The 13,852-nt window shown below is 41.3% G+C and overlaps 1 protein-coding gene across 1 annotated transcript in view; it reads left to right on the top strand.

Annotated features, from left to right (window-relative positions):
- Nucleotides 1–13,852, top strand: part of RAB3GAP2 (RAB3 GTPase activating non-catalytic protein subunit 2) — a 95,341-nt gene that overhangs the window by 47,769 nt on the left and 33,720 nt on the right. The window contains exons 10-18 of the mRNA XM_077759817.1: nt 1,976–2,124; nt 2,941–3,020; nt 3,151–3,240; nt 5,444–5,583; nt 7,377–7,593; nt 8,152–8,295; nt 8,509–8,591; nt 9,146–9,210; nt 11,472–11,562. Coding sequence (XP_077615943.1) covers nt 1,976–2,124; nt 2,941–3,020; nt 3,151–3,240; nt 5,444–5,583; nt 7,377–7,593; nt 8,152–8,295; nt 8,509–8,591; nt 9,146–9,210; nt 11,472–11,562 — 1,059 coding nt within the window. The remainder of the gene's footprint in view (nt 1–1,975; nt 2,125–2,940; nt 3,021–3,150; nt 3,241–5,443; nt 5,584–7,376; nt 7,594–8,151; nt 8,296–8,508; nt 8,592–9,145; nt 9,211–11,471; nt 11,563–13,852) is intronic.

The raw sequence follows: 13,852 nt of genomic DNA, 5'->3' as shown, positions 1-13,852 counted from the left end.
GAAAGTAGGATTAATGAACTGAAACTCTTGAGATGGTCATCAAAATGTGGTATGCTTGAAATCACAGTTTCAAAGACTGTGCAGTTGACAGGATCTAAGGTGTGTGTGGCATTGGAAGTGGATGAGGGAAATTGTGGGAAGGGGAAGATCAGTGGTGAGGATGGAAAGAACTGGTCAGCCATCTCTTTAGAATAAACCCACTTCACATTTTGATACATATTAGAATGTTGTCTTCTGGACAGCTTGTAGCAATTTATACTGCCCCTGTAGCCTGTGGGAGTATAGGGAGAAGTTATCTAAAGAATTTTAATTTATTTTGGGGGAGAGAGCGCACACGTGCAAGAGAGCATGTGTGCAGCACAGAGGCAGAGAGAGAGGGAGAGAGAGAATCTCAGGCAGGCTCTGTGCTGGCTGCGCAGAGCCCACCATGGGGCTCGATCCCATAACACTGGAATTGTGACCCGAGCTAAAATCAAGAGCTGGACTCTTAACTGACTGAGCCACCCGGGCGCCCCAAGAGAGGTCATTTTAAAACTTTAATATATGTCACACAATTCACCCTTTGATTTCATTCTGGTAGTGTCAGGCCAGACTTACACAGATTTTTATCATGTCGTAAAAACATTTTGTATATTGAATCATGAATTCCTTCATGAATGTGGGACAGGTGTTATGCTCTTTCGGAATAGTTCAGCTTCTACAATTATTTGATCACCTTAATCCCTCAAGCCAACAAATGGTTTGCTCATGCTCTCCCTAAAAGTATTTCTTTTCTTAGGACTCTTCTTCAGGAACAATGTGTTTTTTGACTATTTGCAGGCAGAGTTGAGGCAGTACCTATATATGATAATTAGGGTAATTTATGTTGCATTCTACCGTGTATTTGAGTTCAGAACTTTCCAAATGGATATCTTCATGGACCATGTGGGTACCCAGGTACCGCACGTGTGCCTGAGTCCATTAGGTTGAATCTTAGCAGCTCATCTTTACTTCCTGGATCTCTAAGCTTATTCCCCCACCTGCTGCCCCCATCTTTCTCTCCCTGCCCCTCAGGTGAATTTACATGACCTTGGTTTTTCCTCTGCTACTCTACACAGGCATGTGGGTGTCAGCATCAGTCTGTCTGTCTGCTTTTACCATTAAAGCCTTGGGAAAATGAAAAGTTAACTCTTTTTCCAAAAAGGTTGGGGATTCCTGGACTACAGAGTAGAGGTGTGAAAGTGTGTGTTTTTGCTGTGTTGGGAGGGGTATGGGAGCACAGATGCTCCCTCACCTTTTTGGTGGGCATCTAAATTAGTGCCACCTCTATGGAATGCAGTGTAACGGTACTTAATAAAATGTTTAAAAATGTGATCTCCTCTGAGAATTTCTGTCTATAAGAATTTTCCATACAGATTAACTTATGTAGGTTTCCAAAGACATATCAAAGATATATATCGCAGTGTTATTGGTACTGGCAAAGATGGGAAACAACCTAAATATCCATCAGTAGGTCAGATCAGTTACGGTATGGCCGTAGTGGAATGTTCTGGGTGGTTGAGAATGGGGTGTGTCTCTGATATTAATTAAAAAAGGAAGGCACACATGCTTTGACTTGGCATGCTGTCATGTATTGTACAAGGTCTCTGGAAGGTGCATGAGCGACAGCTTCACCTGATGCCTTTAGCACCTGACTGACGCCGCAGATCTAGGCAGACTGTATACTTTTGTACTGTCTGGACTCTGTATGTGTCAAAAAGTTAATACTGAAATTTTGTCATATTTTATGGCTTAGAGGAATAGGTGGCACTTTTAATACCTTATGAATCTTTTATGACATTGATTTTATAGCTTTTAAAAATGACTTGTATCTGTTACATAAAACTAAGCAGTTTGCATCTTTGAGTGGAATCGAAGTAAAAATGTAATGATCTAAAATGACAGTGTCATTTCAGTGCATTTAGCTCACGTGCTGTTGCTGTTGTCTTATCATTAGGTATTATGACTCTGTCCCCTTTTGATCAAATGAAGACTGCTTCCACTATAGGCGGATTTAATGCAGCCATTAAAAACAGCCCACCCGCCATGTCTCAGTATATCACTGTTGGGTCCAATCCATTTACTGGCTTCTTCTATGCTTTAGAGGTAAGAGTTTTGTCACTGATCACGAGAAAGTCCTCTCTTGGGCTTTCACCTTGTCTGCACGTTGGATATTGTAAGTTAGCCTTAGAAAGATGAGGCAGTTTACATTTCTAAGTTTCAATTTAAGTTAAAATTCGTCCCCACTGACTTTCTTCTAGATTCTTCAGGTGAACTGAAAAGGTACTAAAGTCAGTGTAAGACAGACAGACTTGTCTGTTTCAGATGCCTCAGGTTCCTGAACGGTGATTTGTCTTTAAACACTGGTGCCCTGAACAGGGGCTCCGGGTTATTCGTAGCCCCCGAGATGGGAGTTGTAAAGGGATTGTAAAGTTGCCGGCTGGGGCTGATGGCGGCGGTGAAACTTGGTTCCTAAAATAGGGGAGAGTTAGGTGCTGGACTTGGTGGCTCTTATATCTCGCTTTAAAAAAGGCTTTTTTACAATTGTCCAAACTATCTTTTTACTTTAATAAAAATATATGTCAAAAGAAAAAGAGGGACAAGAGCCAGTTGTGTGTAGATGGGAAATCCACAGCCTTGCTAGAATAGTGCCATGTTAATGTCCTAGTTTAAGCTTTTTAAATTAAATTACAACTTAAGGAGGCTAATCCTGAAGATAAAATAGACTCGTAGTGATCTTTTAAACTGTCGAGTTAAAACTTCTGATGGTGTTGCTAAAATAGTTTTTATTGTACTCTCTGAAAGATGCTGAAGATTTTTGCTGGTCCAGGCTTTACAGAACTTTTAAAAGTAAGCCTTGTTTAGAAATATGTTTTGGGTGTCAGCTGTTACATGTTCCCTTTCAAATGTCTTGTTTTTCAGGGAAGCACACAACCACTGTTATCTCACGTCGCCCTGGCTGTCGCAAGCAAGCTCACGTCGGCTTTGTTTAATGCCGCCAGGTAGTGACTTAAACGGCTGCCCGCGACACGATCTAATTTGTATCTAGCTTCGTTTTCACATCCGTTTTCATAATCGGCACATTGGAATGTTGGAAGCCCCAGTTTTACTCTAGATTCTCTTTCTTGTCAGTGGTTGGCTTGGCTGGAAAAGTAAGCATGAGGAGGAGGCGGTGCAGAAGCAGAAGCCGAAGGTGGAGCCAGCTGCCCCGTTAGCTGTAAGGCAAGTTGGCCATGCCCGTCCCCCGTTGTAGTGTTTGGGAAAATGTGCCATGAGATTTATGTCTGTCTGTCTGTCTGTCTTTTTTAATGTTTATTTATTTTTGAGAGAGAGAGAAAGAGACAGAGTGCAAGCAGGGCAGGGGCAGAGAGAGAGGGAGACACAGAATCTGAAGCCGGCTCCAGGCTCTAAGCTGTCAGCATAGAGCCCGATGCGGGGCTCGAACCCACAAAACATGAGATCATGACCTGAGCCGAAGTCGGATGTTTAACCAACTGAGCCACCCAGGCGCCCCTCTGGGCTTTCTGCGAGCTCTGTTGATTTGTTGATCTCGTGAGTTTGTGGAGCTTCTGAAAGTCATTAATGTGAGACGTTTTCTGTCGGAATATAAACTCCATGAGGAAAGTGATTCTCTAATGTTTTCTTCACAGCTGTCTCCCCGTCATAGAGTAGGCTCTCCGTGTGTGTTTGCTGAGTGTGATTTCTGACAAACACCTAGAACCTTAGCTTAAGTTTTAGGAAAATTACTTCTGTGATAGCTGTAGAGTTTTTTTGGTTAGGTTTATTTATTTGAGAGAGAGAGCAAGCATGCATAGGGAGGGACAAAGAGCAAAAGAGCGAGCGCATCCCACGCAGGCTCCGTGCCGGCAGCGTGGAGCCTGACATGGAGCTCCCATCCCACATGTGGGATCATGACCTGAGCTGAAATCAAGAGTCGGATGTTCAACCAACTGACCCACCCCGGTACCCCAGATAGTGGTTGAATTTTTTTTTTTAATACTTCAGTTTGTCAGTCAGCTGTGTAAACTTAAAAAGTGCTTAGTGGTTTCTTTAAAAAACAAAAGCGAGGAGTCGCGTGCATTCAGGCACTCCGAGGAAGCAGGCTTGTGCCTTTTTGTTGACTTCCCTGGTGCTGTAGGATACAGTGTTCGTCAGGGTGTGCTGGAGAGGGCCTGATTTTTGCTTGATTTTGTTTTTAAATCGTTTTTGTTACCTAATATAAAATACTACCATGAAGGGAAACAGAACCCCCCATCGTAGATGTTCTTCAACTAAAGAGATATAATGAACTGTTATTAAACTTTATTGAAGACTATCCTCTAAGGTTGTTTCATCTTATTTTAAAATATTGTAACACCTCACATTTTCTAAATTCACTTAAGAATCAAGAAGTAAGCCCAAGTGCCCTCTGCCTGCACACAGATGTAACAGAATTTGGGCATTTTGTCTTGGGCTTTTCTCAAAGTGGGTCCTTTTGCAGTAGCTCTTTTATCTTGCAGTTCTAAAAGATTGGTTATGGAACAAGAACAGTTTAAAGAATTATTTAGGGGCACCTGAGTGGCTCAGTTGGTTGAGTGTCCAACTTAAGCTGTGTTGACAGCTTGGAGCCTGGAGCCTGCTTCAGAGTCTGTGTCTCCGTCTCTCTCTGCCCCTCTCGAGCTCATGCTCTCTCTCTCAAAAATAAACATTAAAAAGGATAATAAGATAATAAAAATAAAGGTAATTATTTAGAAGAGGGAGAGTTCTTCAGGTAGGTATGCTGGTGTCAGCAGGAAATGACATCTAGCAGAAAGTAGAGGTTAGAAATATGAACTTAAGGGGTACCTGGATGGCTTAGTCGGTTAAATATCCAACTCTTGTTTTCAGCTCAGGTCATGATCTCACAGTTGTGAGATCAAGCCCTGCATCCAGGCTCTGTGCTGACAGCCTGAGGCCTGCTTGGGATTCTCTCTGTCTCTCTGTCTCTCTCTCTCTCTGCCCCTTCCCTGCTTGTACTTTTGTGTGCTTTCTCTCAAAATACATATTTAAAAAAAATGAACATAGATGAAATATGCCTGTGTAGGAGCATAGTATTCTAAAATTTAATTGGTCATGAGGGTACTGTTTCCTATGACATAACACTTAATCAAGACAAGATAGTTATACTTGATATTCTCTAAAAATATAAGATTATGGATACCTATATAGAAAACCTGTGAAATAAAACTTAACTGTTTTTATTTTATAATGGAAGAAACTTTTTATGTATTTTGTGTTGCAAAATGTCTGGTATGATTAATAAATTATCCATTAATCCATGCAAAGTTTTATTTTATTTTTTTATCTAAAAACAGATTTGGCCTGTTTGTTTATGCATTTCATTATTCTGTTAACTTTTTCTAGATTGGAATCTGACTTGAGCTTTATATTTTCTTTTAAATATCAGATTTGGACTTCCAGATTCTAGACGCCACGGTGAAAGTATATGTCTCTCTCCGTGTAACACACTGGCAGCAGTAACAGATGATTTTGGCAGAGTTATTTTATTGGATGTAGCTAGAGGAATCGCAATTCGCATGTGGAAAGGTACTTCCTTATAAAAATCTGGAAGAAAGTTAATTTGTTTTTTGCCCGTATAGTTGAGCAGTATCCCCATCCTTCAGCTTCTGGTTGACAGCACTGCTTACTTCATTATGTGTATGCTTGCTTGCTTTTCTTGTTAACAAGAACTCCCATCAACAATAGTTGATCTGATAATCCAGTTGATCCCTTCTTTAAGTTTGATCGCTTTATAGGCTTTTAATTTCTTCCTCATGTGCTTTTCAGTTCTGTCATTGTCAATTTTCTGAAGTCAGCTTCTTGCTCCCGTTAGATTCATTAGACTTCACGAGGTCATGCTTAAGTCCAGTGTTCTCTTTAAATTTAGAATGCTGAGTCTTTCAAACTAAAGACAACAAAACCTAGCAAAACCCATCTTTGCTTATTTGGCTTCCATATCCATATGCTGGGGTCAGTTTACTTAAGTTTCTTAGTAACATGTCAGTCGGGAGTTCCAGTTAGTTGCTAATAAAAGACCCAGGTTCAGGGTTGTAATGATATGCCCATGCCATCCTCAGGAGCTCAGTCTCCTTTTATGTAGCTTCCCCACTCAAGGTTATTTCATGGTTCAAATGACTGCTGGAGCTCCAGCCTTCTTCTCTGAGTTCCACGAAGGAAGAAAGGAAGAAGACCTTCCAGCTGAGCCAGTCCACTTTGAAGATGGTTTCCCACCAAGCTTTTTCCACAGTGCGTTAGCCAGGACTCAGTCACATAGTCATGCCTACTATAAGGGAGACTTGAAAATATCTAGGCACACTGTCAGCCTGAGAAAGATCAAATCTCTTTGACCAAGGAAGAAGGGGAGAATGCAGTTGTTTTTTTTTTTTTTTAATCCTCTGGAATAGTAATACGTCAGCCTAGACTCCTGGTTAGAAGTCACAGTTGTGATGCACTCTGGTCTCTACTTACCCGTGTGAGGAATAATGGATTTGAGGACATTAAATTATTCTGTACAGATGGAGGCCAGTATCAGCTCCTTGTCAGAGAATTCGGCAGTGTTTACCTGTTACATGTTTAAGTGTCTATAGACGTAGGTTTCAATGCTGTAGACACATCACTTCTCCTCGGTGTTTGTCTTCTGAAATAACATCAAGGGTGGTTCTCAGCAAGGCTTTTCCAGAATATAGAAGACCTAGGTGCCCCAGTGGGATCCACTGCAGTGATCATAGTGGCAGCATTGTGGCCTTCCCTGCTGTGGCTGTTGCCGTGTCCCCCATACCTGGAAGAGAGGGGCCCGTGGCCTGTGGAGGGGCCTCCTTGAGATGGAAGACCACGTCAGCCGCCTCCTCTTGGAGGCGGGAGCTTCCTGCCACCACCTTGCACCCCATTCCCCGTCTACACGGCACCACAGGATTTGAAAAGCACGAAATCAAGTTGATCTTTTTCTTATATTTTAATGGGACTTTTATTCAAAATCCAAACCTGGTAACCTTCCCCAGAGTTTTCGAAGGGAAAGAATTTTTTAAAGAGAAGGAGGGGAGAGAATGGGGTCAGGGAAGGGACTCATGAAGCCTTAATGATACCTGTTTTCTTTCTAAAGAAAAAGGGTGATCAGAAGTAAATTTAACAAAATTCTGAGATTTAGTAAGACTTGGTGATTGAGTTGGTATTTGTTACAATTAGGATTATCTTTTCTGATGAAGCTATTTCACAATAAAAAGGTAATGTGCTTCTATAGCTGCTCTGAAACTCCTGGCTAAAATACTCCAGAGTGCTCCGGAAAGCTGCGATTGAACTTAGATTAATTAACTAAATAGCTGTCCTTTTCCTCTGTCTCGAAGGGTATCGAGATGCACAGATCGGTTGGATGCAGATCGTTGAGGACCTCCACGAAAGGGTACCAGAAAAGGCGGATTTTTCCCCCTTTGGAAATACTCAGGGTCCAAGTCGCGTAGCTCAGTTCCTTGTGATCTACGCACCACGAAGGGGAATCTTGGAGGTGTGGAGCACACAGCAAGGGCCTAGGGTGGGAGCTTTCAACGTGGGAAAGCACTGCAGGTGAGCCACACACCCTGTCGTTTTCCTGGTTACAGAAAAGAATGCCTTTATTAAAGTAAAGCTTTTATTAAAGCTGCTTACTAGATGGCAAGTGGCTTGAGAATTGCAGCGTTCCCTATTATGGTTTTTCCCTGTGAGTGCCTGGTATATAATTCAAGATTAAGTATTTAATAACAAAAAACTCTTACTGAAAAGGCCATGATATGCTACTGAATTTAATAAAGTGACCTGTGGAGCTGCCATTTGCCCCCATCCCTTACTTACGCTGTGGGGGCTCAAAAGGAGAGATTCCTTCAGATTCCCATGGTGATGATGGTCAGCGAGGTGAATGCTTTGTTTGCCACAGGCCTGTCATTTAGTTTTCTAGCACATTTTAACATGCAGCATTCTACCGGTCAAGTCTGCTTTACTCATGTTTTTGGTATCAGTTAGTGTTTATTTGCCTTACTAGTGCCCCTGAATCAAAAATAATGTAGGGGTCCCTTGCTATCATATAAGCACTTTTGGCATTTCTCCTTTCTCTGATATTCTTACTGTATTGGCATGTGATTTCCTCAGGCTTCTGTATCCTGGCTATAAAATAATGGGCCTAAATAACGTGACCAGTCAGAGCTGGCAGCCGCAGACTTACCAGATCTGTCTTGTTGATCCGGTGTCCGGAAGTGTGAAAACAGTACATGTTCCTTTCCATTTAGCACTGAGGTAAGAGCTGTCAGGTGTCTCTCTTCTGACTTTTCCATCCCGCATTTTGCTCTTTATTTTGTAGTTACTTTGTTGTTGTTGTTGTTTTCTCATTAGACAGGTATCTTTTAAGTTAAATAGGAAGAACATAAGGAAAGAGAGAGTTGGAGTGTGTCAGACTTAGAAGGAAAGTGATTTCATATTCTGTAAGAATTTTTGTAATTTTTGTTTTAGCGACAAGAAGTGTGAACGAGCCAAGGACATGCACCTAGTGAAGAAACTGGCGACCCTGCTGAAAACAAAACCTCCCAATCTCGGTGGGTGTCCTTCAGTGAAAATAATAAAGCATGCTCTTCCGTCATTTTCTAAATTAATAGCATATTCTAAATGGAGCAATCGAAATAGTTCAGTTCAGGGGCACCTGGGTGGCTCTGTCGGGTAAGCATCTGACTCTTGATTTCAGCTCAGGTCATGATCTCGAGGTCATGGGATGGAGCCCCGGGGCCGCCTCTGTGCTGGGCGTGGAGGCTGCTTGAGACTCTTTCTCCCTCTCGCTCTGCCCCTCCCCCTACTAGTGTGTGTGCTTGCTCTCTCTGTCTCTCTAAAAAAAGTTCATTTCTGAGCAGTTGCAGTTCCTTAAGATAAGGTGAGGTGCAAGTAATCCTGTATATTTTTTATCAGAATTGCTCTGTAAAGATGCAGCTTCCTACCTGGGAGATGTTAACATTCATGCAAAATAACAATGTGAGAGAACCCAGAAGTCCTTTAGACTGACTGATAGTTAGAAATATATGCAGTTCTTTTTTTTCTGGATAAAATTTGCCTTATAATAGTAGTGAAATATTTACTTTGGTTAATTTTCTCTTCGTAGATTTGGTTGAAACAGAAATAAAGGGATTAATTCTTGATATTAAGTATCCTGCAACCAAGAAACAAGTAAGTATGTAGGTAAACTTTCCTGCTGAGTAGCTGTGACCTATTTCTCTTAAGAAAGGCTTTGTTTTCCTTTTCCCCTCTAAGCATGACAGGTTAACGTCTTTCTTTTCATGTTTTTATTCATGCATCCTTTTTATCTTCATATATGGAAGTTCCTGTTGTTTCTTTCTCCTAGTTCTTTTAAAAATTAATAGTACCATACACATGTATGCATGTTTTAAACATAGACACACATATCTATACATAGCGTTTATTCAGATTAAAGAATAATAGTAAACACATGTGTTTGACCACCCACCTTAGGAAATAAAATGTTACCAGAACTCTGAAGAGCCTACTGTCCCTCCTCAGTCCCCTCCCCTCCAAGGCGACCAGTGTTCAGAATTTCGTGTTTCTCTCTTTTGCTTTTCCTTATATTATTTCTGTGTGGTTCCTTTAAAACATTGATGCATTTTCTGCCTTTTATAACTTTATAGAAATGGAGTCATGCTCCATGTCTTCTGTGACTTAGTTCATTCCTTCAACACTGTTTCTTTGAGGCACCCATGTTGATGTATGTACAGTTGATTCATGTACTGCACGTACTGTATGTACTCTAGTACTATATGTACTCGTGAGCTGCGTGTACTATATGTACTCATGTACTAGATGTACTGTATGTACTGTGTACTCCCGTACTGTGTGTACTCATGAACTGCGTGTACTATAAGTACTCATGTGTTGTATATTCTGTATGCAGTCCTGTACTATATGTACTCATGAACGATACGTACTGTATGTACTATATGCACTCATGTGCTACATGTACTACGTGTACTCACGAACTGTACGTACTCATGTACTATCTGCACTCCTGTACTACATGTGCTGTGTGTACTCATGAACTACATGGACTGTATGTAGTCACGTACCATATGAATCCCGTTCTGTGACTGTACTTTCTTCACTCTCCTCCTGTCAGTGGGCATTTAGGTTGTTGCCAATTTTTTGTAATTACAGTGACACTGTGATTATCCTTGTACATAGGATACTGTATCTTTATTTCCTGCTGTAAGAGTTCTCCTGAGTTTTATGCCTGAGAGGGGAACCTGTAGGGTACCAGCTTTGCTAGCTTTACTAGTTGATCAAAAATTGCTTCTCAAAATACTTGTGCTAATTTGTGTTCTCACTCATGCTGTGTGAGGCGCTGGTGCTCCACAGCCTCAGCGTCCCGTGGGATAGCCAGACTTCTTGAGTTTTGCCGGGTTTGTGACACGAGTATGACAATTCACTGTGATTTCCTTACTCGCACCCTCTTATCCAAAACCCTCATACTGCTGCTTGACTCTCTAAATTCTTATATAACACTTCAGTCCCCATGGGCATCTCTGAACTCCTAGTCAGAACCAAATAGCTAATGGCTACTTGTTTTCTAATTACTTGATGTACATGGGTTAGAGCTCACCAGTTTTTTCCTTTTTACCTCTTTTAAGCCCCTTCAAGTAGGGACCTCACCAAATATGTCTGTTTCATAATCCACAGCCACTAAGCAATGCTAGATGTGTGGGAGAATTTAGTGACTACTGATTTCTCATCCCCTTTTCCTGTGGCAGCCATTTTGTCAAAACACCTTTTCTTGTTTTAGTGTAGAACAGGCAAGTCCCTGTGACTTTTCATCCAGCTTCCATTCTGACAGGGCTAATTAGCTCTCATTTTCCTCAGGGCAGCGCTCGGTTATGGAAGCTGACATTGCTCTGACAAGGCGGGCATCCAGGAGAGGTCGTGTCGAGAATCTGTAGAAAGGGAGGGTCTTGTCCAAACAGGGCTTCTCATTCTGATACCATCTTTTTTTCTTATCTTACATCCTGGAGCGACAAAACTGGGAATGTTTGCATGCTACAGACTGTCGTCTTGACCTTTTTAAAAAATTACACTACTGAATAGTATGTGAGACTATGAATTTTATTAAAGATGCTGGAAAAGCTGATAGAATTGTGTATCATTTTCAACATTAAAGGGGGAAAGGAAACCAGGTTAGGCTTTGGAAGACTGAACAAATAGGCAGCCAGCTGCCTGCTTGTGTAAGAGTAGTACAGAGGCAGTTACATTTTTCTGCGTATGTGCCTTTTTCAAAAGTCACTTTTGGGAGTGTCCTAAAACGTCTTACCCGTGCAGTTTCCCTTGGGAATTTGGGGCCTTGAAGGTGTAGGTATAAATACAGAATTTAAAAGGCAATGATTTTGTTTTCTAATTGTTGGAATTGCTCGATGTCTTTCTTCTAGGCTTTGGAAAGCATTTTGGCAAGTGAACGTTTACCATTTTCCTGCCTTAGAAACATCGCTCAGACTTTAATGGACACTTTAAAAAATCAAGGTAATAGGGTTTGTACTGATTGGAGGTTCTGGTCTCACTTCAGATTTCACACTTCTGATTATAGAAAGCTGTTCCTGTTAAAGGTACCATGATGTTACTTCGGTGTGGAAATAATACGTATAAGACATAAGTATTTGGAGATTTTACTCCCTATTTGGTGTCTGCAGCTGATCTTCATCGGGCTTTCTCTGAATATAAAAATATTCCTCTTTCAAATCTCTCTACTGGGAGGAAAGACGCCAGCACAGGATGGCGAGAAGTGGTTATTCTGATACAGTTGTACACGTGTGAAAGCCATCAGCATGGGAATGAAATGAGCTGGCGGTGTCCCAGCCACATTCCCTTGCTGGCACTGTCTTCTGTTTACCTTTATGGAAGGAGAACAATTTCTGTAGATGCAGCGTTCTTTAATTTTGTTTTGACAAAGAAAATGATAAAAAAAATGTATGCGTTGAATTAATATTCTGTTAGTGTATAGAATCCACATTTTCTCATCCATGTTCACATTTTCTCATGTTCCCTCAAGAACAATGAGGACTTTCCAAATCAGACCATGAGTAAATTTTTGTTTTTTCTGGTTTGTTTTTGTTTTTGTTTTGCTATTCAGAATTTGTCTGAAAAAGAATTACATCTCTATCTGTAGGATTTTAACTCTGTACTCTAGCTAGCCCAGCAAAATTAAATTTATTCAGAATCCCTAACATCAATTAAATTGTAGTGTGCAATTTGCAGACTTCATCTAGTTGTGACTTTCTGCTTGTCATGGTAATTATATAAAGCCAGCTTTATATTTATATTTAAGCCAACTTAAAGTGTTTAATTAGCAAATCATAGTACCCTCTTTCAAGACTTTCAGCATCCTAATTTTGAGATTTTCTTTCTCAACACATATTTAAAGCTGACTTTTGGAAAATAGTGAACTTCTTCAGTGCATACAACTTGTTAGAAAGGCCCATTAAAAAGCATAGTGTGATTCTAAAGCTCCCCTGTCCCTCAAGGCATTATCAAAATCTCAAAATTGATTAAATCAGAATTTATCTTGCACTGAGCTGAGGGTAAACCAAGCACCGCTGTTGGAGCTCTATCAAATCATCACTAGTTTCAAGTTCTATGCATAACTAGGATTCCTAAAACTTTCACCTATTTAATATGCTAATTTTTATTGTGACTATAATAACTCTTGGAGATAAAGTGTCTTTTGAAATAATAGTTGTTTTGGGGCGCCTGGGTGGCTCAGTTGGTTAAGCGTCCGACTTCAGCTCAGGTCATGATCTCGCGGTCTATGGGTTCGAGCCCCCGCATCGTGCTCTGTGCTGACAGCTCAGAATCTGGAGCCTGTTTCAGATTCTGTGTCTCCCACTCTCTCTCTGCCTCTCCCCTGCTCACGCTCTGTCTCTCTCTGTCTGAAAGATAAATAAGCGTTAAAAAAAAAACTTAATGAAATAATAGTTGTTTTATATTAGGTAATACTTAAATTGCCATACAGGAGAGGCGCCTGGGTGGCTCAGTTGGTTAAGCGTCCAACTTCAGCTCAGGTCATGATCTCATGGATCGTGAGTTTGAGCCCCGTGTCAGGCTCTGTGCTGACAGCTAGCTCAGAGTCTGGAGCCTGTTTCAGATTCTGTGTTTCCCTCTCTCTCTGCTCCTCCCCCACTGGCATTCTGTCCCTCTCAAAAATAAATAAAATGTTAAAAAAAATTTTTTTAACTGCCCTGCAGGAATGTTTTATACAGAGACTATTTCTCTAGTATTAAACTTTCTTTAAGAAGTCCGGTGGGAGCACCTGGGTGGCTCAGTTGGTTGAGCATCCCACTTCGGCTCAGGTCATGATCTCACAGTCTGTGGGCTCAAGCCCCCCGTCGGGCTCTGTGCTGACAGCTTCCAGCCGGTCTTCGGATTCTGTGTCTCCCTCACACTCTGCCCCTCCCTCTCTTATGCTCTGTCTCTCTCCATCTCTTTAAAAAAAAAAAAAAAAAAAAAAAAAAAAAAAAGGAAGGAAGCCTCGTGGATGGATGTAAGGTGTCACTGTGGTCTCTTTTGCCACCTGCCTTGAGGATGACCCGCCACAGTCCAGCATCAGTGCTCGAATTCTGAGACCTTTGACGCCAGATGCTGTGGTAGCAGGAGGCAGCAGCGTTCAGTCATCCGTCCTCGGTGTGTGGCCGTAATAGGCAGCTTATGAGTTCCAGGGTGAGGGAGATACTTTCAAAGCTGCTTTCAGAATAGTTTTTAAGAAGTTGATATTAGACTAAGAAAGCTCTTTTTTCTTTTTTTCACCCTCCTCCCCCCC

Source organism: Crocuta crocuta, unplaced genomic scaffold (assembly GCF_008692635.1).
Source record: "Crocuta crocuta isolate KB4526 unplaced genomic scaffold, BGI_CrCroc_1.0 scaffold556, whole genome shotgun sequence".
Lineage (NCBI taxonomy): Eukaryota > Metazoa > Chordata > Mammalia > Carnivora > Hyaenidae > Crocuta > Crocuta crocuta.
This window is presented reverse-complemented; position numbering and strand designations above follow the sequence as displayed.